This window comes from Mauremys reevesii, linkage group 10 (genome assembly GCF_016161935.1).
Source record: "Mauremys reevesii isolate NIE-2019 linkage group 10, ASM1616193v1, whole genome shotgun sequence".
In the NCBI taxonomy this organism is placed as follows: domain Eukaryota; kingdom Metazoa; phylum Chordata; order Testudines; family Geoemydidae; genus Mauremys; species Mauremys reevesii.
This window is the reverse complement of record NC_052632.1, coordinates 8,181,860-8,206,719: the sequence shown is the minus strand read 5'-3', so window position 1 is coordinate 8,206,719 and position 24,860 is coordinate 8,181,860. Positions and strand designations below refer to the sequence as shown.

The 24,860-nt window shown below is 45.9% G+C and overlaps 1 protein-coding gene across 5 annotated transcripts in view; it reads right to left on the bottom strand.

The window, feature by feature from the left end:
• ADAMTS17 (ADAM metallopeptidase with thrombospondin type 1 motif 17) overlaps positions 1 to 24,860 on the bottom strand; it is a 265,853-nt gene that overhangs the window by 108,407 nt on the left and 132,586 nt on the right. For 4 of the 5 annotated variants that reach the window (XM_039492977.1, XM_039492975.1, XM_039492976.1 and 1 more), the window contains 4 exons: positions 17,178 to 17,279; positions 14,286 to 14,431; positions 10,663 to 10,829; positions 3,194 to 3,321 (listed from right to left, as the gene is read on the bottom strand). In XM_039492977.1, the coding sequence (XP_039348911.1) occupies positions 3,194 to 3,321; positions 10,663 to 10,829; positions 14,286 to 14,431; positions 17,178 to 17,279 (543 nt within the window). The remainder of the gene's footprint in view (positions 1 to 3,193; positions 3,322 to 10,662; positions 10,830 to 14,285; positions 14,432 to 17,177; positions 17,280 to 24,860) is intronic. The other variant, XM_039492978.1, reaches the window with a different exon arrangement.

The following is a 24,860-nucleotide window of genomic DNA, read 5'->3' as shown; positions in this document are numbered from 1 at the left end:
CACATTTAAAACTAGACCAGATAAACCAGCAACTGATGTGAAGGGAAAATCCAGCATTGGCTGCGGACGGACTGGATGACTCAACAGGTCTTTTGCCAATCTAATTTCTGGGGCAGTGTCAGGAATCAGGGCCTGCAGCAGAGCTAGTTTCCAGGCAGTCTCATCAGTACATCTGGTCTGCAGCAGCTGCCTGATTAGCCACACAATGTGACTGGCTGCTGAGGCCAGCAGGCCAGCTCTCAAGCCAGCAACGGCGGCAGCTCGCTGGCTTCTCAACACTCCCGCTCCCACTGTGCCTGCATTACCTTGTTCCTGCTGCTCCTGCCTTGCACCCAGCCTTGCCTCTTTCCTGTCCCTGCCTCGAGCCCCTCCTTGCCTGATACCCTGTTTGCTCAAGCTCCTGACCTCCAGTTTCGACCCCCAGCTGCGGCTCCTGACTACTGAGTCTAGCTCGACCCCTTGGCTCTGGTATCCAGTCCGTCCTCCGGTTTTGAACCCTGGCTCTGGTGACTGACTCTGGCTACTAGGCCTGCTGCCCGTTCCGGCCAGTAGGCTAGACCATCCTCAGCCCGGTTGCTTGACAGTAGAATCCCAAATGCACTTTCAAGCCCACATATGGGCCAAACAGAGAAGGAACACAGAGTTTCTGCCATGATGGAGGGTCTACACAGAAGGACTCTGTGACCCATGAACACTGCAGAGGAGACCATCGTGTGGGGATTTAATTACGGCTAGACTCTGGCTAGTATGCAGAAGTACACTGTATCTGCATCGCTCCCAGCTGCTTTCTTCTTCTTCAGAATATCACAGAATCCTAGAATATCAGGGTTGGAAGGGGCCTCAGGAGGTATCTAGTCCAATCCCCTGCTCAAAGCAGGACCAATCCCCAACTAAATCATCCCAGCCAGGGCTTTGTCAAGCCTGACCTTAAAAACATCTAAGGATGGAGATTCCACCATCTCCCTAGGTAACCCATTCCAGTGCTTCACCACCCTCTTAGCGAAAATGTTTGTCCTAATATCAGTTTTTCATATAAGAAAACCCACCACTCAACTCCTAGCTGTTATGGTTGTGAGAAAATGTGAACTGAGTGTAACCAATGCAATGACAACCACCTGCAAATAGCCCGAAACAACAGCTCTAAAAGGTGGAACTAGCCCCATTCCTTTCACTGGGTCCTAAGTCAAATGTCCAATGAAGATACTTTAAAAGCCTACATTGTTACCGATTTCACTGCTCATCAAAGCAGGTAAGACAGGAGACAAAGGATCACACTATGAAGATCTACATAGTCTGCTCCGAGTGACAGCTCATTTTGGTGCTGAAGCGAGTGGGCGCGAGAGACACTACTACTCATTGCCTAAGGACACACCAGCAGGGCATCTTACTCGCGAAGAGGAAGTCATGTCCGAAGAGCCCAGCAGAGCACGAATGATCATATTTTGAACATTGGTACAACCTACTGAAAGTGGCATATCATGTTGGTGCCTCAAGTGGGTGGAGCTTATTTTCTGGGCAGAGTTTGGAAGAGTACCACTACCCTTCCCACACCCTATTCCAATTCCTGATGCCCCACATGAGGCAGGGGTGGGGATGGGCATGCTAAGGGCACGGCCAGTGAGTTCAAGCACAGCCGAATTGTGCAGGATGGGAGAAGTGAGCTTTTCCACTATTCCCATCCATAGCCTGCAGTAGCCAGGCACAAGCTGGCCATGTGGGTGGATGGTGCCGAGGATAGCTTCTCTCGCCCTTCTGCGCTCAGCATAGTTTCCTTGCACCGAAGCATGCTATGCTGAGCTGGGCCGTGCTCCAGCCCAGTGCCTCTGGGTCTATGCTTGCAATTTTCTGAGGCTTTAGAAACAATTTGCTTTGTAAGCCCATCTTGGTATTTGTGGACATGCTGGAAAGGGTTGTGATGTCAATAACATAAGACACATGCAACAAAATAGTGGCCATTTCAGCCCATGAGTGGCACTGAGGATTCCTCCAATGAGCAACCAAAACGCAGGAGTTAAACAGACCAGATGACCCACTAGCTGTCCCTTCAAACCCAACCAATCTGATGAGTAGACGGGATGGGATCACATCCTAAAGCATCTCCAGCTGTTCAGTGACATGGTCTTATCTCTCAGGAATTTACCATTCCTCTTTAAAAAAACCACGACTGGGAAACTCCTGCAGTTGCTTTTGTGAAACAGAACTACATACGGTAACTCCTCACTGAATGGTGTAGTTCTGTTCCTGAAAAATGCGACTAAGTGTAACGATGTTAAGCGAATCCAATTTCCCCATAAGAATTAATGTAAATGGGGGGGCGGGGTTAGGTTCCAGGGAAATGTTGTTTTGCCAGACCAAAGGCATTATATACATTTAAACAAGCGATTTAATACAGGCCCAGCCCACTGGCACTGGAGATGAGGCAGGCAAGGAGGCTGAAGGTGCTGTAGGCTGGGAGAAGCACGTTGCGCAGCAGCAGCTTCCCCTACTCTGCAAGCACCAGGAGCGGGGGACTCAACCCTCGGCCCATCCACTCCACCCCTTCCCCCGAGCCCCCACCCTTGATCCGCCTCTTCTCCCCCCCCACCTCCTCCTCCCCCCTTTTACTTTGCAAGCTGCGTCCTCGCTCCTCCCCCATCCCTGCTGCCCGGGGCAATCAGCTGGCTTGTGGCGTTTAGGAGGCAGGAGGGAGGTCAGAGGAGCGAGGACTTGGCACACAGGCTCTCCCTCCCCCCCGCCTCCTGCCTGGACCAATCAGCTGGTTTGTGGTGTTCAGGAGGGAGGGGGAGCCTGCATGCCGAGTCCTTGCTCCTCCCCCCTCCCTCCTAAACGCCACAAGCCAGCTGATTGCCGCAGGCAGAGGGCGGGGGGAGGAGGGTGAAGGCGCTGATCCGCGGGGTCTGCCGGCGGGCGGGAGATGCTGGGGAGCGGGCCGTAGGGAGAAAGCAGCTGTGGAGAAAGCAGGCAGCCAAACAAAGTAAGAGTGGAGCATCGCACAACTTTAAACGAGCATGTTCCCTAATTGCTCAGCAACGTAACAACGAAACAACGTTAACGGGGACAACTTTAAGCTATTTCAGAGGCAGTGTAAGAGCCACCCTCAGTGATGCTGCCTGATCATAAACAACCGACACAGCTCACAGCAGCCCAGGACAATAGATCTACTTGGAAAATAAACAATAGAAAGTTACTCCACCTGGCACTTGCCATGTACGCAGAGGTCAGTCTCATAAGGCCCACATGGAGTACCATCAAGAACCCTGTCTGCCACCAGCACAGGAGACTCCTTCCCCAGAGGAGAGCAGAAGAGTTCACACGGCTTATCTGAAAAAATACACAAGACCGGCAACTTCATTCAGGAGCAACAGCAGCATTTAGACAGAGCCCCAGAATGTCTGATGGAACAAGATGCATGAACATAGCGAGTATGTAACACGGACTCTATACAACTACACAGACAAGTACATATTTATCGATAACTCTAAGTGGGCTCGGATTCTAACCGTCTCAGCTTTCCGGATGCTTGGCCCATTGTTTCCATTCAAGCCCATCGTTCTCCCTCTCCAAGATGCACTGTTTATCTGAAGATGCAGAAAGGGCTAAAAGGCGAGAGGTATGGGAGACTTGAATCATTGGCAATACTTGTCATTTTAGATCTGAATGAGTAACTTACTTGACGAATTTTTCCTTCTCTTTCTGTCAACTGGGCTTATATCTTTCCCTGCATAATTCCAATGCACAATCCTTGGTCTCCAGAATGGGCACAAGCAGCTCACTCTGAACATTTCATTTACAAAATTCAAGCTGTGCAAGCTAGTTCTAAATGGACACATCGATCGTGTGATTTGTTTGCGTTTCTTGACTGAGCGTAACTCCTGAAACCAGGTTTCCAGCGAGCACATTTGTGTTCAGAAATTTAAAACTCATTTTGCACAAATATTTGCTAAAATTTGCTTTGCGGCCAGCAAACTAGCTTGCTAGAAAGTAAACATATATTGTTGGGAAAAGATGTGCATTATTTGCCCATTCTAGCAATAATATATTATATTGTAGGAGGAAACTGTGGTAAATATTTAGACATTTACAGGGAGGGATAGCTCAGTGGTTTGAGCATTGGCCTGCTAAACCCAGTGTTGTGAGTTCAATCCTTGAGGGGGCCACTTAGGAATCTGGGGCAAAATCAGAGCTTGGTCCTGCTAGTGAAGGCAGGGGGCTGGACTCAATGACCTTTCGGGGTCCCTTCCAGTTCTATGAGATAGGTGTATTTCCATATATTATTGTAACTAGCGGAATAAGGGACTAAAAGGCTCAAACTATATAATTAACAGCAGGTGCCAGGGTTCTCGTGTGTATGTATTTGCAGAGTGAGATGTTTTGATTTCAGCACACTCCTGCTCTCTGCTGCACACAGACTGTACCGAAGGGTGTGTCTTTACTGCAACCATTTGGTGTGACTGCAGCTCAAGCTGACACACCCGAGCTAGGTTTAATCTAGTTAGCTCGGATCCTGGAATAAGGAAGCTGCAGGGTGAGCTTCAGCGCAGGCTACGCTCCCAGGTAATTATCTAGGGTTCCGGGTGGGTTTGTACAGCCGGTACTGAAGCCTGTGCTGCTACAGTTTCACTGTTCTGGGACCCGAGCTAGCCTGGGGACATCAATTCAGGCACGGACATACCCAGAGAAACAACCTACTGACATTCTGATGTGGGTGTTGGCCTACACCAAAGCCTGCATCCTCTGCAGAGCTCGGTAGTGTTCAATTTACGAGACGGGAGGCCAAGTTCTTTGATACACTAAGGCCATTTGTACAGGTCCCTTCCTGCTCTAAATTCCCTTTGAATCACGAACTTGCCTCTCTGCAGCCCATCGCTCTAGTATGTCTGAGCAGAGTTCTAACGCAACAGAGAATCAGGGCTGGCCAGAGGTTGGTTGGGGTCTGTCTCCATTCAAAGGCTCAAGAAACCTTCATTGTGTGGAAGCTTGGAACCAGAGGAGAAGACCTGGGAGAACGTGGTTTGGAGTTTTTTATATACTTAAACCAGACCTGTCAGCACTTCAGGAATGCCAAGCCAACCTGCGCCCTGCCCAGCTGTCTTGCTTTAGGGAGGCATCATAGGTGCAGCCTATCAGTGCTCACAGTCGTCGTTCCCCCCCACCCCGTCAAATCAAAGCAATTTCTTACTAGCTGGATTTTCATTATCATTTTCTGTGAAAGCTGCACAAGGACTGGCCTGCATAGGGGAGTGCCAGTGTGGCTGTTTCTGGATAGCCTCTGTTCCTGCAGCTGTGAACAACTCCGAGTGCCTGCTCTACCCACGTGGCAGGAGATATTTCTAATTCACAGCCTTAGCTCCAATGAGCCGTCCTCTCCATTGTATATTAAGGTATGCCAGTGTCCATTAGGAACCATACGGCAGGCAGAGGGTCTGAGCATATACTCCCCTACACCTTTGTACAGCAGAAGCAACCCTGCTCAAGTCAGCGGAGAGCTTTTGGTTTTTTAGCTCCTCCCTCCTCAATTTTCCATCAGGCCCAAGAATGGCAATATCCTTCCCCTCTTGCTGAAGGCAGCTCCCTCGGGTGTTTGCCAACACCTCTGGGAGTGCAGGTCGGAGAGGGGCTTTCAAATGCAGGGGGTTCATCCACTCTATTTTTCACATGGGGTGTCCAAAGCACCCACAGCCCCTGCTGGCCCAGAGAAGTGCCCTAGCTGATTTCTGGCTGCTCCTAAAGACAGACTGATGTGGCACCTGCAGCAACAAGACAAGAGGAGAATAAAAAATGTTTGCGCAGCATGTGACCTAAATGGGTCAAGTATCCTGAATATTATTCTGCAAATGCTCCCTAATAGACGTCTGTGTCCTCTTGGGGAGAGCTGGGGTGCTGACTCCACTCCAGCAATGGAAACAGAATCCCTGCAAGGCAGCGGCGGCCCTTTAAAAAAAAACAAAAACCAGAGCACTCCCTTCCTATAAGTGTGTGATGAGAGCCGAGGATGGCAATGGCACCGTTACGAGGGGGCAGTTATGATGGATTTCAGTGAAGTCGGCAGCCAAAGCACAGGGACTGTACATCTCAGAAGCAGCCTTCACAACGGAGCCCTTTTATTCACAAACCTTTGAGAAGTGCCGAGTTGCAATTTCATAGGCTGCAATTACTCCCAGCATCTGTTATTTTGCTTCCTTGAAAAGAGCTTGTGAAATGTTCAAAATGGTTTATGGACGACGGCTGCTTCCGCGGAAGGAAAAACAGGTGTTTTTTTTTACTATATATATATTTATTCAAAAAAACCTAACAGTGCAAATAGCTCAAGAGTTCTTCTGTTACCACATTACCCCCAGTCAAATGGGAGACAGGCTGCCCTGTAGATGAGAGAGCTTCACCCAGGGTTCTGCAGGAAGTCATGTTAGTGATTCAATGGGTGACATTTTTCCCTATGCATCAGCATTCAAACTGGGTGCACCAGCATGAGCCCAGCATGGCATCTGAGTTGCACCAGGGTTCGAAGGTGCCGTCTGTTATAGGAAACATAAATCCGAGGATCTGACTGTAACAGCAACCGTTAGTCAGTGGATACTGGCACCCATGTCAGCTAACTGAGGCCAGGAAATAAAGTTCAGTCTCCCCGCAGTGCAGTGCTCAATCGAGAACACACCGCTCTTTCCACACAGATTTGCTATTTTCCTTCACTTTCTGTCCTACGCTGCTTTGTAATGTTACCGTGCCTGAAGTAAACAGGTGCCAGGTTCCACTCTAGAGTTGGTTCCCTTCACTGAGGGTAAAAACAGTTCCTGTATATACGGCTTGGAAAGCAATTTGGATCCTGTCCAGATTAACGTAACTGCGGTGTTCACTGCTTCTGCACAACAGCCCTGTATCTCTGGGGCTCTATCAGCTTCTTTTTTAAACTACAAATTATAAAGGACTTTGGGCCAAGTTCATCTCTGCTCTAACTTCATTGAAAGCAATAGAGTTACATCACAGACCACTTTGACCCGGTGCATTAAGCACCGAGTGAGTAAAAAAGGCAAGGAATCCTGTGATTTGTACGTAGCATTGGGGGTGGAGCTTCCTCAGTGAAGAAGTAGAGTGAGTAACCACATGTGATGTCAGCACATTAACGCACCTTAAGTGCTAAGACCAATTCTCAGAGAAAACTTCCCGTCAGCCTGCAATGCTCACAAGAATGGGAGATTCACAGACGAGCCATTTGCAGAGAGACCATGCCAAGAGCAGAAGGGTTTGGACTGCATAATGCAGAGCAGCTGATGGGAATTGGATTATTCTGGATGGAAGAGGGAAATGGAAGTGGTGGGTGGCCAAGAAGGGCGGTAAACCGCACGGTGAAATTGTTAAGCAGGTTCTTGCTTCTGCAAGAGACTAAAGGAGACAAGTTGTACATGCGTATCGAGCAGAAAGACGTGAAGAGCCACGGCTGCTGGAGCAATACTTTTAGCAACGCGGAGGTGGGAGGAGGGAACTGAGCTAAGGAAGAGGTAGGGAGTCGTGGTAGGGTGATAGTAAATAATAATGGGCACCTGTCAATCAGCCTCCTGGGTGCCAAAATAATCATCATCAGGGTGGCCAAGGTCCTGGAGGGAACTGGGGATGAGGCAATAGTCTAGTGGGGCTCCGAGAGGCACTGCAAACCAAACTACGAGAGGAAGTCACATGAAGAAAGGCACTTCTGTGGCTGAGTTCTTAGAAAGACTGTAATATCTGAGCTAAGTCTAAGGCAAAAAGGTTCAAAACTGGATGAGTGTCTGAAAAATTGGTGTGTACACATGAATTGTTAGCTTTAGTGGTACTGCAGTGCGGGTTGTGTATTTGCTAGTTTTTAGGAACAAATGAGGCCTATAAAAGTGGGATGGGCTCCATCTGCACAGACAGGGCACGCACACACTAGTAATGGGAGCTCTGTTTGTGGGAGCGGTGGAGATTAAACTAGCAGACAAGGGAGGAGGAGACGTCAAGGAGCCATACTGCAGCCAGCAAAAAGGAAGAAAACTAAAATAAACAGAGAGGTGGGCAAGGCAGAGAGAGAGAGAGAGAGAGAGTCTAAACCTGCACCGGGAGGACTCGGGAACAGGAACTGAATACCTGGAGGGCGAACACCTTTCAGCCCAGCAGTAACAAACCAAAGCAGAATTCCTAGGGGACCCTGAGTTAACGAGTACAGGTGGAAGGGGATGTTTCTCTGAAACTTTTAGGTAGTGACAGAGTGACATCTGGGCATTTGTATCCAGCCCCGAGCAATGGAAAACATTATAGAAATGGGGAAGATACTGAACAGCAGTGAGAGAGCAGAATGAATGGGGACTGGAACTGGTCCTACTTGTTTAGGAATGGTCTTAGTGTCCAATGCAAAAGCAATTGAAGGAAAGAAACAGACAGACACTACAGGCCTGATCCAAGTGATTTTAATGGGCACTGGATTGGGACCTACAGAAATTAAGGTGAGAGAGTCGGTAATAAACAAAAACTCTCAAGGGCAGGACCAGGATAGGGCTAGGAGATGCACAGAGGTTAGACAAGTCGTTACAAGAGAAACTACTGAAGAGAATCATTTCAGACTAACAAGTGCAGATGCGCTTCAAGAAGAATTCTTCCATAATCCCTGACCTGAAAAGTCCCTAGGTAGGGCCCGATTCTGCAAAGTCCTGGGTGCTGGTCAGGAGGATCTGCGCCTCCTGCAAGATCAGGACTCCAACTAGTCAGTACAGCTTTGGAAACCCTGGAACAGCATCTGCCATTCCCCTACTGATTAGAGGGTTTGCAATCCCCTCTCACCTCTGCCTTCTTTAGGTGGTTGCTTGATAGCTGGGCTGGCCAGTTACAGGTCTCATTTTCAAGTGGTGATACCCGGAAGTACCTGTTCCCGCTCTCCCCCCTCCCCCCACATCACCAGTGTCTTCCTTGCCTTCTTTTGTGAGAAGAGGGGACTTGCAATATGTTTCTGATGCACGACAATGTTAATATAATTAGGCAGCTTTCAGCTAGAAAAGGGTTTTAAAAATTAATTAACAAATGGGGGGATCCAGATGAGACCTTTAAAAACATCAAGTGGACATAGGTGCCCCAAACCCATGGAATTTCAATAGTTTTTGGGCATCTACCTCAGTTAGAGTCACTGAAAAACTCCCGCCTAATTGTGTAATCGTTTTCAAACAAAACCCCATTGGGGCTAGGTGTGAGCATCTCTTACTTATGCAAAAGAAATAAAGCACAGAAATTTTATATTATTCATTATAGCCCAAACTAGGTCCTGGCATAAATGTTTGCAATTCCTTTGGAACTGCTGACACCAGAGCTGATTGTGGTCCACAGCGAATAATACAGCACATTTCTGCAGAACTTTTTTTGCATAAGCAACGTTATGTGCTGGGATAACATGAAAGAAGTTTGCTGTTGTTGGCTTTGATGAGAAATGAGCCAAGACTGAAATATGTGAGCTGATGTCCAGCGTTAACCTTTTCTACCCACTGCAGTTCTCTCAGCTGTGCTGTGGGGCAGGCCTGGCTGTCAGCTGAGGGACTGTTATCGCAGAAAGAGCTCAGCAGCATTGCTTTCTGGGCAGGACAGGTCAAATTTTGCACAAACATCCCTTTTCCTGGTGGCATGGCAAGCAGTCCTGGGGGCCTCTAAGCACTGGAGCTGGAGCACCGTGCAACAGACCTGATTTGCTGGGTGTTAATGTCTGAAGGGGACAGAAGCTGCCAGATGTGTAAGGGTACACAGCAGCTGAAGGTGTAATTTGCAGGTTGGATAGATATATGCACGCTAGCTTTGATCAAACTAGCGCACTATAAATAACAGCGTGGCTGCGGCACAGGCTAGGCACCCAAGTACATACCCTGGGTCTCAGATGGGACTGTACTCAGGGGGCTACCTGAGGCTACCACTGCTCTTTTTAGCACACTAACTCGGTCAAAACTAGCGCATCTATGTCTATGCGAGCTGGAAATAAGGAGCTGCAGTACAGACATGCACTCAGTGTTGATCAAAAGCCCTGCTCTGCACCATTTCAGTACAACCATGAGAGGATCAGCCCACACGAATGTGGCCGTGTACATTTATCAGCAGATGGTGATAACAGAGGCCTGTTTCTCTGGAAACCAGCTTAGTGAATCTCATCTTTCATAGAACGTACTCATTTCAGAATGACTTTCCAAGTCCACCCAAGCAAGTATCAAGACTTTGCCAAGGAAAATTGTTTCAGAATAATGACAAATGTAAATACAAGTAGATGTACAAACGTGTTGAAGTGGGCAAGGAATCATGCAAGTAACATCCCAAGGTGAATCCTCCTTCTTGCTTTCAGTTCCAGATTTTGCTTCTATTTCCTCAAGTTAAAAATGATCAGAAAGCTCCAATTCCCATGGTACCTGCCTGTTCAGATGGGGACATTTTAATTAGTTCCATAACCTCTCCCAGTCTCCCAAGGCTGCCTGTAGAACTGGCCTGCCCAACAGATCTTGTTGAGAGGCTAAAAACAAGGGAGACAAGATGGTCATGAGAATCGGGAATTCCCTTTAACTGCCCTCCAGATCTACCCTCTGGGGATTACTCCACAGTGGTCTCTGCTGACAAATGGGGGCTCAATCGAGCTGAAAAACCACGGAAAAAAAAGTGGTGAGGAACTATATAGAAAGTTGGTGAATTTACCATCAATGATGACAGCTGTCAAGAGGCTTTTCTTCTTGTTGGTATATCTGTCATGAGACTGGCACTGCTGGTCCCTGAAGCTAGGCGCTCCTTTAGGGCAGGGTAAATTTTCACAAACTGTGTGTTCCACACTGGCTCCCCGGCAGTTCTTGCCTCCTGGCCCAGGGCTATAATGGGGAAGACAGACAGTTATCAAGTGAGAGAGGCACAGGTATTTACAGGTACATTGTTGCTTATCTTTCTCTGTCCAAGGCAACTAAGCGAAGCTAATAGATTGCGCCATTCCCCTCAGAGATCCCAACTGCACACGTACTTACTGTCGGCCAAATTCTGCCCTCGGATATTCAAGTAGCTCCCACTGAAGGCAACACAAGCTTTGAGAGCACATCTGAAAACAGAATTTAGCTCTATGTTGCACATTTAACTGACTCATCAGAAACAAAGATTAAAGCCAGGTCTTTGGAGATATGCGCTCTGTAGGCATAAATACGATGCTGTCCATACTACATGTATTTTGGATGAGGTGTAAAACCAAGATGTTAGTCCACTGTGGTCATTAATAGCCCACATATAAGCTGGTGGGCTTGTTGGTGGGGGAAATGATCAGCCCGGGCCTCAGTGTGATGCTTCACAGGGGTAGCCACAATTGTGACGCACTTCTCTACCACCTGCCCTTCATAAATAAAACATCTTAGAAACACAAAGGAGGATTTCTGAAGCCCACGTTATAACGCAGACATTTATCACATCCTTTCTGAAGTCTCATTTCTTTTTCTTTTAAGCACTTTCCCCCTTGAGAAACAGGGAATCAAAATATACAGCAAGAACCGTATGCATGGTGCTATGCCGTGTGATCGCAAAGAGAAGATACATTGAAATACAACAAATATCAGTATTTTTTTCCAACCCCTACACTTCTCAGGACAGTTTTTTCGCCCATTCTCCCACCAATCTGGAACAAATGTAACAATTTTTATTTTCAGCATAGAAGCAGTCTTTTCTAATCTCCATTTCCTCATGGAAAAAAAATATTACGGGTGAGCCCACCCACAGTTCCTTCTCCAACCAAACATCCCTAAAGGCCGGAAAGCAAAAGGACAGGCAGGCAGGTAGTGGAACACCCATAGCGGGACATAGCTTGAAGAACAGCAGGTACTGCACAAAGTGAGCAACCTCTTCTCCTTAGAGTAGCATCTCTCCGGGTGCGCCACTTCCAGTGACTTCCGAGCAGTATTCCCAGATGGAGGAGGGAGCTTCAGAATGAAGTCCAGAACTGAAGACAGTACTGCAGAACCAAGTACCACCTCAGCTCTGACAGCATGGATTAAGGTGTAATGTTTCGAAAAGGAATGTACTGAAGCAGGTAATTTCTGCAAACAGTCACACAACTGGTAGAAGGCAAAAGCCAAATCAAGCAAGTAAAGCAACTGGTTTAAAACATACTGTGTCCCCCATTGGCTCAAATGTCAGCTGGCAGGAACACGAACACACGCGCGCACACACACACAAAATCAATCTCCGAGCCAATATTTTTGGACAGCGAATAAACCAGCTGCAGAAGACCACAGGACGCAGCCAGGAATATAAAGTGACAGAAGATCACATGTGCGTCCCCCACCAAGAATGTGTATGAGCAAAAGAATTTTAAAATCAACATGCAATCTTGGAGACTGGAAACCCTGTGATTTAATGAGTGAGACAATGAATGGATTTAGGTGTGGTCAGCAGTATGGTTAAGGAGAGTTTCAAGTCAGCTTCAGCTGATAACAAAGAAGCCACATTGGTCTCTTCTTCAATAAAAAGGGAGCAGGTAAAATCGAGCCTGGACTTTACAGAAATGCAATTGCAACTCAGCATCTTGTCTTGCTCTCCACAATCTCAGGTTTCATTTAAAAAAAAAAATCAGTCTCTAGCTGTCCTGGTTGTGAAGACGCCTTCTAAAACAGGGGTCGGCAACCTTGGCACAAGGCCTGCCAGGGTAAGCCCCCTGGTGGGCCAGGCTGGTTTACCTGACGCGTCCGCAGGTTCAGCCGATCGTGGCTCCCAGTGGCTGCAGTTCGCTGTCCCAGGCCAATGGCGGCGGCGGGAAGCGGCATGGGCTGAAGGATGTATTGGCCGCTGCTTCCCACCGCCCCCATTGGCCTCGAGTGGCAAACCGCAGCCAGTGGGAGCCACAATCAGCCGAAATAGTGGACGCGGCAGGTAAACAAACCGGCTCGGCTCGCCAGGGGGCTTACCCTGGCGGGCTGCATGCCAAAAGTTGCCAATCCCTGCTCTAAAATATGAACAGACTGTAACTGGTGCAGAATTGACTCTGCAGAGTGCTTACAACAATAGCCATGCCAACTGCCCCACTCCTCTCAGTGAGAGGTTATGATTCAGATACCCAGCGACAATCATTTAAATGGCAACACTGTTCATTCTTTCATCCTTCATACACGTAAGGAGAGGGAGGGTCACAGATCTTCACCACATCCCCTAAATCAGTAGTTTTCAAACTTTTTTTTCTGGGGACCCAGTTGAAGAAAATTGTTGATGCCTGTGACCCAAAGGAGCTGGGGATAAGGGGTTCAGGATGTGGGAGGGGGCTCAGAGCTGGGGCGGGGGGCTGGGGTGCAGGAGGGGGTCAGGGCTCTGGGCTGGGGGTGCAGGCTCTGGGGTGGGGCCAGGCATGAGGGGTTTGGGGTGCAGGAGGGGGTCAGGGCTCTGGGCTGGAGGTGCAGGCTCTGGGGTGGGGCCAGGCATGAGAGGTTTGGGGTGCAGGAAGGGGTTCCAGGTTTGGGGGGCTCAGGGCTGGGGCAGGGGATTGGGATCCAGGCATGGACTTACCCCACTTCCCATTGGCTGGAGCCAGTACCCAGGGCAGAGGCAGTGCATGGAGCCCCGTGGCTCCCCTGCCTAGGAGCCAGACCTGCTGCTGGCCGCTTCCAGGGCACAGCGCGGTGTCAGAAAAGGTAGGCACTAGCTTGCTTTAACCGGGCAGCACCGCTGATGGGACATTTAACGTTCTGGTCGGCAGTGCTGACCGGAGCAAGGTGGCCCAGCGCCTTACATGTCACAACCCACGGATTGAAAACACTGCTCTAGATGATGGCTCATTCTGGTGCCACAAGTGGCTGGTATTTAGGAGACACCATCACTTACTTATCTTCTTGATTCAAAGAGGTGGCAAGCCCAAGGGCCAGCCATGGAGATATTCAAGTCCCACTGAGCGGAGCCAAGCAGCGCATACCATCATATTATGAATCTCTCTCCCTCCCCGAGTCTGACTCCTGCATTCAGAAGTATCACTCTGACCATTTTATAGATGTGGGAACAAACATTCGCCCCTCGCCTCAGCCCATCTAACCTCCATTCCTCTCCCAGCAGAGCCCCTGGTCCATGCTTAGCCCGGACCCAGACTGTGCACTGATCAAGAGGAAATACAGTTTCATCTTCATTCTAATCAGCATCTCATTTCATGTTATGTCTGCATTTGACTTGGGACAATAGGATGCCTGAGATGGTCCCCACCACCCTTGTGTTTAGCTGCCCACCTCATACCTGACCCTTTTTTGTCACCCTTGCAGCAACATTTCCCAACATACTGCACGTTAAAGCATCATGAGGACAAGCCGACTTACGGGGGATTGTCGCATTTCCGCTGTCTGAATCGGGCACCGGTGCCACATGTCCTGCTGCACATGCTCCATTGACTCCACATGCTCCAGTCTCCATCGACGTGCTCAGGAATGGGAGTTTTACTGACGCATTCCCCAGCTCGGCACCACTGAAACACAATGATGTTAGCACAGCAGAGGCAAAGGCCCCTGATACTACAGACACTTGTGCATGGAGTTAATCAGACTATTCCCAAGCATATAATCACGCACGTGTGCAAGTGTTTGGAGCTCCGGAACTAAGGAAAGCGGGACACGCTTTGGTTATGGCTGGAAAAAAGGAAGTGACGTGTGGAAAACTGAACTTCGTCTTCAACCAATGTAAACCAAAAAGGTTTACACTGACTGCAGGATGGAGCCCCCTGTTGTAACTTGCACAATAACACAGACGAATACCTAAGTAATTCATAGATTAATAGATTCCAAGGCCAGAAGGGACCATTGGATCATTTAGTCTGACCTCCTAAATAAAAGGCCATAGAACAGTGGTTCTCAACCTATTTGCCATTGTGGGCCACACATGCAGATCCCTACGTGTTATGAGGGCTGCATCCACACAGTATATGCGCTACCTGTATGGCCCTGAGGATGTTCCATGGGCTGCAGCTGTGTGCTGATTGGGCTCCAAGCGGCCCACAGATTGAGAACCACGGCCACACAACTTCCCCAAAATAATTCCTAGAGTAGATCTTTTAGAAAAACACCCAATCTTGTTTTGGAAATTGGCAGCAATGGAGAACCCACCATGACCTTTGCTTAATGGTTAATTAGCCTCACCTTATTTTCAGTCTGAATTTGTCTAGCTTCAACTTCCAGCCACTGGATCAGGTTATGCCCTTCTCTGCTAGACTGAAGAGCCCATTATTAAATATTTGTCCTTATAGACGGTAATAAAGTCATTCCCCAACCTTCTCTTTGTTCAGCTAATTAGATAGAGCTGCTTGAGTCTATCAGTTTAAGGCAGGTTTTCTAATCCTTTAATCATCCTTGTAATTCTTCTCTGAACCCTCTCCAATTTATCAACATCCTTCTTGAATTATGGACAGCAGAACAGGACACTGTATTTCAGCTGCAGTCACACCCGTGCCAAAAACAGAGATGAAATAGCTTCTCTACTCCTATTTGAGATTTTTCTGTTTACGCATCCAAAGGTCTCACTGGGCCTTTTGGCTGCAGCATCACACTGGGGGCTCACACTCAGCTGATTATCCACCACAACCCCCACATTTTTTTCCAGAGTTACCTTTTCCCAGGATACAGGCCCCCATTGTGTAAGCATCAGCTACAGTCTGTTCCTACATGAGTACATTTACACTGAGCTGTATTCAAATGCATACCGTTTGCTTGCACCCAATTTACCAAGATATCCAGATCACGCTTTATCAGTGACCTGTCCTCTTCGTCATTTACCTCTTATTTACCAGTTTTTCTGTCATCTGCACACGTTATCAGCTGTAAACTTCATTCGGGTACTAGGACTTAATCCACACTCTCAGAAGAAAGTGGGTTCAAGAAATTGCATCCAAACACAACAGGGGGGAGGGATAGCTCAGTGGTTTGAGCATTGGCCTGCTAAACCCAGGGTTGTAAGTTCAATCCTTGAGGGGGCCACTTAGGGATCTGGGGCAAAAATTAGTCCTGCTAGTGAAGGCAGGGGGCTGGACTCAATGACCTTTCAAAGTCCCTTCCAGTTCTAGGAGATAGGTAATAATTGGAGATATACCAAACACCTTCATTACAATGGTTCCTACTGCACATACATCATTGAAACAGTCTGTAACACTCCTATATAACCTTAGTGATTCTAACAGGATTGCATTGGGTTGTAATGAAGGGCTGAATTGGTCCATTTTCTTGATCTACTAGGGATGTAATACAATAAATAGTGCAAAGCAACCCACATAAAGTGTATACAATTAGCTCCAAATGATTCTTAATGTATTCAGCAAAAGCACATGGGCTAAAATTCTTTCCATCTCCTGGACTTAACAGTAAGTACCAAAGAATTTTTAATTAATTTATGTATCTTTCATATGCAACCAGAAAAAAAGATACTTAGTTTCCAGCTTTTGCAACAACTCCCTAAATTAATCTCCCTCATCAGGTGAAATTTCAAGTCTAAAATCTGCTGACAGTTAATGCTCTAGCATGGAAGTCAGGTATTTGGGTAATGAATGACATGCAATAGACCTGCTAATACAGGTGTTTATTTTATTTTCCAGAAACCATTTTCTCCACCACACTGAACTGTGGAAAGTCCAAATATGCCCTAGCCATCTGGCTAAGTCTGCAGGGCCCACTAAACCTAGGAATATTCCTAAGCAGAGGTCTTAAAGAAAAAAAACCTAACTGAACTGGAACTCATTATGAGCTACCTTATGTAACTGCATCATTTTATTGGCATAACTCTTGCCCTTCCTCCTCCTCCCACAAAGTGTCTGTTTAAATCTACCTGCTACATCATGTCTCAAGTTTGTGCTACTCTAACTCACCCTGAAAAGTAACGTTCTCCTCAAAGCGTCCCATTGAAATGAATGGAACTGAAGAGTATCTCACTACACGACGAGTTACAGGTGGCCTTTAGACGGTAAATTCTTCAGGGCAGGGACAACCTTTTTTCTGTATTTGTACCTAGTACACTGGGGCCTTGATTTCTGTTGCGATCTCCAGAGGCTACCGCAATACACAAAGAAAAGAAAAAGAACTTAATGCCATTTAATCCAGCTGTTAACCCAGCAGTTTGTACAAATCAATCAGAACAAACTATGGGTTTATGGTAAATATTTCACATCCTGAAAACAACAGTCCGCAGACAACACCATAAAAAGCAAAACAGCTGCAGAGCATTTTGATTACCTTGTCTGTGCCACATTCTGTGCCATCCAGAGGGGGATCCAGCTTGGTTTTACAAGACGTGTCTCCTTCCACCAAGCACCACAGCCCAGCACACATCAAATGCTGCAATCACAAGGCCAAGAAGTGCGGTTATTGCTTCTGAAGATGTCAGCTATCATTATGGGATACACTGTAAAGCTCGGTCAGCCTCTCTAATGTGAATCCAGCGGCATCTGGTTGGTTTTCGATCTATTATTTTTTAAGGAGAAATACACGCTAAACGGGAGGGCTGGAAACACGAAAGAGATCAATGGATGCAGATGCATGAGAAAAAGTGCATCATTTAAACACATTTCTTTTCATAGGAATAGATCAGATACAATAAATGAGGAAGGTACAAGGGATGAACAGACTAGTGCATTGCTCTACCAGTGAGTCACTTCATTGTTTTTAATAACATACAAATAAATAGAATATGGTCTACATCGGCAATCCCTGCTGCGCTTCTACCTCGCCAAATCAGCTAGCAATTTCCCAAAGGTTTCATGGTATAAGCAAGTCTTGACGGGGAGCTGAATGAGGACAGGGCTGCAGCCTCATAGTCTAGTTTGGAGAGAGCATTCCATGCAGCATGAAGGCCGTTGTGTGAGAAAGGGACAAATGAGCGATGGTTGGCAGGGGCAATGCAATAATATAAAAAAGCAGATAAGCAGGCCCTGATGGTGAGAAGAGGTATCTTGAATGTGATGTGTGGGAAAAGGAGGAACCCAGGAGATGTGAGAGAATCAGCAGAAAAGAGCTAGAGATACATTGCATCTTGACACCAGACCTGAAATGCACTCTGGCTACCATTAACACGACTGCTCTGTCTGATCAACGGATGTTACTGAGATACTGATTTTCACCATGCTTGCGTGACCTGTCATGTCAGAAAAGTTTTCTGAATTTCAGGGAAAAAATCCAAGAAAGAAAGGTCTTTAAATCTTTCACATTTCCTGAAATGTCCACCCTGCTCTGCAACCTGCATAAGTGCATGATTTGAATAGAATGTTATGTTTGCAGCAAAAATATAAAAAATGAAAATAAATAAATAAAAGCTATATTTCTTTCCACTATTGTTCACGTTTCACTGTAATGGTAAAAAGATGAGAAGCTTGGCTCTACTGCCAGCTGGTCTTGTCAAGATTTATTGCACCTCATTAAATAGTTTGAGTCAACACACTTGAACCTTATGATTCTTCCACAATGTAATGTGTGTGCAGACACATGTTGGTATGTATATATCAAATATGCTTACACAGCACCGGGAATAGTAAACGGAAGAGAGAAATCCTGCCATAAAGGGAGATGGGGTTGAAAGTACTGAAAAAGTGGTAATCACAGCAGTATTTACATCCTGTTTTAATGTCACATTTTCTTCTGGAATGAGGATTTTGCATTATTTAAAGGAAAAGAACATTTAAGAAAGCTCCAAGCGGAGCTGGGTAACAATTGTCTCTGCCATCAGCAGCATGGACGCACAGCGCTTGTTAAATAAAAACCGAAGAGTTTTCATGACATCCATGTTCCCTTGAGCAGGCTCCTGGGAAACAGGAGATAGATTGAAGATTTCTGCTAGTTGTACTGAACTATCACTAATTATCACTTTTTCCAAAGTTCTTAAATTTCTTTGCAAACATCAATTAACCCTCAAGACATCTTATACAGTAGCAATATATTAGCAACATTTTATGGCTGGGTACACGAAGGCATGGAAAAGTTACCTCACGGCCAGACAATACACAGCAAGTCAAGAATAGATTGTGGGAACGCCAAATCCCAGTCCCTGTGCAAGACAACCCTTCCTCCCTGTTGGGTTTGCACAGGATTAGAAATTGGGTGAATTAGCTGTCCCATTTCATTGTCAGAAAGTGACACATTGCGTGCTAGCAATGAAACCTTTACACCAACTAATGTATTCTCCTTTACATCTAAAATACTGTATTGAATTAACATATCTTATTGTATTAGGGTTTTACATGGCACACTAGCAGCTAGAACACTGCTGAGTTATGAAGATTTATAAATCACACTTTATATTAAGGTTTTACTTATCAATGGTTAATAAAGGGCTGATAAATAATTAATAGATGTATAAGTATGTTACAGACTTCAGTTACAGATTATTTAAGCACAACAGTAGGTGTTATACATACACTTACAAGCTATGGTTTTAAGCAACCTATTGGCCCACTGGACTTTTATAAACTATGCCAGTTGATTAGTCATTTATTAAAACATCTATTAATAATTTCTCAACCCTTTCTAAACAGAACCTAACTATAAAGCATGACCGACTTTACGAAGAAGAATTCATTGTCCCAACAGGCTCACTGTTCTCCCTGGATGACTATGGGCAGGGATGTTTCCAGAGCAGTATCTGTAACTGTCGGTTCCAAATCACCGTAGGGCAAGACTGCTGGCTGAAACGAAGGGCGGGAGCGGAATTTAGGGATGCAGACAGACTGGCATCATTTTGATGTTGGTATGCTTCGGCCCTTCTCCTCCAAGCTTGGGTAGCTCACTATACATATGGTACATCTACATGGCACTCTCCTTTCGGCAGTGTGCAGAGTACAGTCACTGCTCAACCAGCTAGCACAGCAGTGCAGATGGTGAGGCACTGCTTGGGCGAGTAAAGGCATGCCTGGACCCTGTGGGTATGCACCCTATACGGCTCTCTACACACCCAAACAGGGCCTTGCCTCTTTACTCTGCTATTTTTAGCTGTGTCGTATCCTGCTGCCTCTGCTCTGGCGACAGAGCCAGTGGGAAAAGCCTCCAGCAGTTGCAGCCAGAGTCTTTCCCCACCGCCTCCCCACAGCTAAAGCCTTACACTGACACTCAGAGCAACATCCCGCCATGTCGATGCAGCCCGCTTTTCACTGTGGCGCGTAGCTACACATACCCTACATGCTGATGCAAGTGGTGTGCAGTGTAGACGTACTCATAGTCTCACCGATTTTTAAGGCCAGAAGGGATCATTAAAAGTGGACCACAAGCTAAATATGACTCAACAGTGTGATGCTGTTGCAAAAAAAGCAAACATGATTCTGGGCTGCATTAACAGGTGTGTTGTGAGCAAGACACGAGAAGTCATTCTTCCACTCTACTCTGCGCTGGTCAGGCCTCAGCTGGAGTAGTGTGTCCAGTTCTGGGCACCGCATTTCAAGAAAGATGTGGAGAAATTGGAGAGGGTCCAGACAAGAGCAACAAGAATGATTCAAGGTCTAGAGAACATGACCTACGAAGGAAGGCTGAAAAAATTGGGTTTGTTTAGTTTGGAGAAGAGAAGACTGAGAGGGGACATGATAGCAGTTTTCAGGTATCTAAAAGGGTGTCATCAGGAGGAGGGAGAAAACTTGTTCACCTTAGCCTCTAAGGATAGAACAAGAAGCAATGGGCTTGAACTGCAGCAAGGGAGATTTAGGTTGGACATTAGGAAAAAGTTCCTAACTGTCAGGGTAGTTAAACACTGGAATAAATTGCCTAGGGAGCTTGTGGAATCTCCATCTCTGGAGATATTTAAGAGTAGGTTAGAGAAATGTCTATCAGGGATGGGTCTAGACAGTATTTGGTCCTGCCATGAGGGCAGAGGACTGGACTCGATGACCTCTCGAGGTCCCTTCCAGTCCTAGAGTCTATGAATCTATGAATTATGTTCATCTAGACTGCAAAGCACGGGCCAGAGAACTTCATCCAGTGATTCACACGCCAAGACCATAACTTCTATTTGACCTACTGTGTATCTTTTGGAAAGACATCTAGTCTTGATTTTAAAGATTTCATGTGATGGACAATCCACCACATCCCTAACTAAACTCTTCCAATGGTTAATTATGTTCAGTATTAAAACACTGTGCTTTATTTCTAGTCTTAGATTTGCCTAGTTTCATTTCCAGCCCCTGGATCACACAGTCTATGTAAATTACACAGGGCTAAATCCTGCCCTTAGATGTACAACTGTGCACATGGGCAGGGGAAAGAACAGAAAGTCATAGAAATCTAGCAGCTTTATGTATGAATTGAGCTGCCAGCCAGAATTCATCCAGAGTTCACAAGATGTGGCAGGCAATAAACTCAGCTAACGTGTCCAGCTATGTACCATGAGCTGGGGGGATTGTTGGACGTAGCTAACCCTAAACAGGTATGTGTGTATGGGCAGAATTTGTTTCAATGAAGATACCAAGATACAATTCATGGATAGGATTGGCACAAATACTCACAATCAGACACACATGCTTACATAGGAAAATACTCTGGGGAAAAAACCTCTATCATCAACATCAACCTTCCTGAAATCTCACAATTGAGGGACAGATAACAGGATTTGTATAGAAGCCTTATTTTTTACTTCTATTAATAAATGCAAAGCATACTTCAGGAAAGAGTCACAGTCAACTTGTGGAATTCCTTACCTGAGGAGGTTGTGAATGCTAGGACTATAACAATGTTTAAAAGGGGACTGGATAAATTCATGGTGGCTAAGTCCATAAATGGCTATTAGCCAGGATGGGTAAGAATGGTGTCCCTAGCCTCTGTTCGTCAGAGGATGGAGATGGATGGCAGGAGAGAGATCACTTGATCATTGCCTGTTAGGTTCACTCCCTCAGGGGCACCTGGCATTGGCCACTGTCGGTAGACAGATACTGGGCTAGATGGACCTTTGGTCTCACCCGGTACGGCCTTTCTTATGGTCTTATGTTATGTTCTAAAGAGCTACAGAAAAACATGGTAATTACACTGCAGCTGAGTCCTATTGCCACACCATTACAGATCTTAAAATCTCCTTAGTGTCATGCCATGCATCTATGCCATAAAGACACTCAGACAAAGATTAAACCATCAGCTGTGGTGCTTTATCATGTTCATTTCAAAAGAGATCATACACCCTCTTCAGCTAAAATATAACCGCAAACAAAAAAACTCTTCATTAAAAAGTCATTAGCATTCACTGTTGCTGGGGTCTATTAAAATGAGAAATGGCAGGACTTGACAGGAAGATTGTTTGTATATTTGAGTGGCAATTTAGAGCACAGACTGACGTACAACAGGTCATGAAAGTTGCTGTACTACAGTTATATTGTTAATTCAGCATTTGGCACTGGAAAGCAGGTCTGCCCGTGATGAACAGTCTCCTCTTTGAATAGGAAACTATTGAAGTGGTTGGGAATTTTCTACACACAATGTTTTTTCATTTGAAAATGTCAAATTGTCAAAACCAAAACTGTGCACAGGAAAGGGTCGGTTTCGATCAGTTTCCCGATTCAAAAAATTTGACAAAGTAGTTTTGAAATTGTCAAAACATCTTTTCATTTTGAAATTTTACTTTGTTTACATACAAAAACAAAGTACATTTTTTTAAAAGGCTGAAATAAAAATGAAACATTTCAAAGTGATTGAAAGGCAACATTTCAATTGATCCAAACTGGAAAAAAAACTGGATTATAAATTCATGAACATTTTTGAGATTTCAACTTTTTCGACTCACTTCAGGTTGGGAAAAAATTAAAAATCTCAAAAACTCAAGTGGGATGAGAAAATCCATAGCACTGTATAGCACTAGAAACTATAGTCAAAGGATGTGCATGTGACACACTGTTAGGAAGCTGAGGAGGTGGTCCAGCCACCAGAGAATTACATTTTTTATAGATTGAGGACTCATGATGTCAGGTGCTGTACACACACTTAGTATGAGACAGCCCCTGTCCTATCTAAACTGACAACGGGTGGATAAAGGAAGTATTATCCTCACTTTACAGATGGGGAGGGATAGCTCAGTGGTTTGAGCATTGGCCTGCTAAACCCAGGGTTGTGCGTTCAATCCTTGAGGAGGCCACTTAGGGAGCTGGAGCAAAAATTGGTCCTGCTAGTGAAGGCAGGGGGCTGGACTCAATGACCTTTCGAGGTCCCTTCCAGTTCTAGGAGATTGGTATATCTCCAGTTATTACCTTTAGGCACAGAGGGATTAAATGACTTGGCAGAGGAGGAAATTGCATCCAGACCTCCCGAGTGCCCAGTTTAGGGTTTAAAGCCATAAAACCATCCTTCCTATGCTAACTGAATTTCAAGATAAGAATGGAGACAGCTCTCATAAGATCCACAGAGAAGGCTACATGCGGTTCCTCCCTCCTCAAACTTGGTTCTCCATCTCTTTCAGAGTGTGGGCCAATGCTGAAGAGAGAGGTTACCTCATTAGTCAGCACAGAATATCAATGTTCTCAGTACCTGCCAGGAAGCACTCAGAACCTCCCAGGATTTGGCCCCTAATGACATGAAGTAACTTCCAAATCTGTGATGTTATCACGGTCCATGTGGTTCTCTTGCCGCTCAGGAATAATCCTATGGAAATCGCTAAACTTGCTGCGTTTTCCTGGATTAGGGAAGAAAGGAAGGATTCCAGTCTCTAGAGAACTAATTAGCTCCAGCTGCCCGCTGCACACTGGAACCAGCAACCTCTTATTTCTGCCATCAGAGTTAAACACCATGAAACTGTTTCTGTCGTCATAGAGAGGGGATTATGGGGATGGAGTAAGAAAGAGTAAATAGCCTTAAAGAAGGAGAACAAGCGAAAACTATATAAAGTACACAGGGAGAACTGCTTTTAAATACATTAGTTTTCAACGGACTATCACGGCACTTTAAACTTTCTTACGGTTTTGGCTTGGCAAATAGTTAACTGTAAGATGTGCCCATGTGCAAATTCCAGTTAACTCCCATTAAATACAAAATACTGTAATAAGACACTTAAGACTTGCACAGAAATTTACACTTCAAGGTATAGTGCACAGCTGACAGGTAGGAATTTACCTCCCCATTTTACAGGTGAGAAAACAGGTGCAGAGAAGTTAAGTCGCAAATTTTCTATCACAGCTTCTGATTTGGCAAGGGGGGAGGAGGGCTAATCTCCACCACCCACAGACAGGTAATAGAAGGCATCAAGGGTCTGCATCTGCCGTTGATATTAGTTAGAGCCGGAGGTGCTCAACAGCACTGAAAACTAGGTCTCAGGTGTCAAGACCTGGACACTCCAAAGTAAAAGCACCCAAAATCGGAAGCCACTTTTGAAAATCTAGGCCTAAGTGGGCTGTCAACCGCAAAGGGGGAATAAACAGCTCAGTGGCTCTCTGCGTAATTCCATATTGAAAAGGGATGAGTGGAGTTCTAATATAGAGCAAGTGGAGCACAAATCACAAATGAGAGGGGTTATTCCAGAAGTGACAAGCAGAGGCGGAGGAAGAGCCGCATGCTATCCTTTTCAGCAGCGCAGGAACGACAGGTTCCTGCTGAGTTTGTATTTCATCAAGACTGAACACCAACCTCTGAAGGCTCACTCACTTGGGCTCTTTATTAGTGAGCGAGAAAGAATGGGCCCCTTTTATTCTGAGCTAGAAAGGCAGGACTTTCACGGACATATGAAAGTGAATCACAAAGGGGACATGCATCCCACTTGATGAACAGCAATCACAGAATCCCTGAGATATCACCAGAAAAAGTCTTAAAAAAGAAACCTCGTAATTTTCACTATTTAACGATTATCTATTTCTCCAGTACATTTCAAAGTACACCCACATGCTGTCCTTTTAGCATACAAAGTGCCCGGCTCTGACAACCAAGTCTATAGCTGATTCTCCTCCTAGACTCATTTTACACCCCTGTAATTCC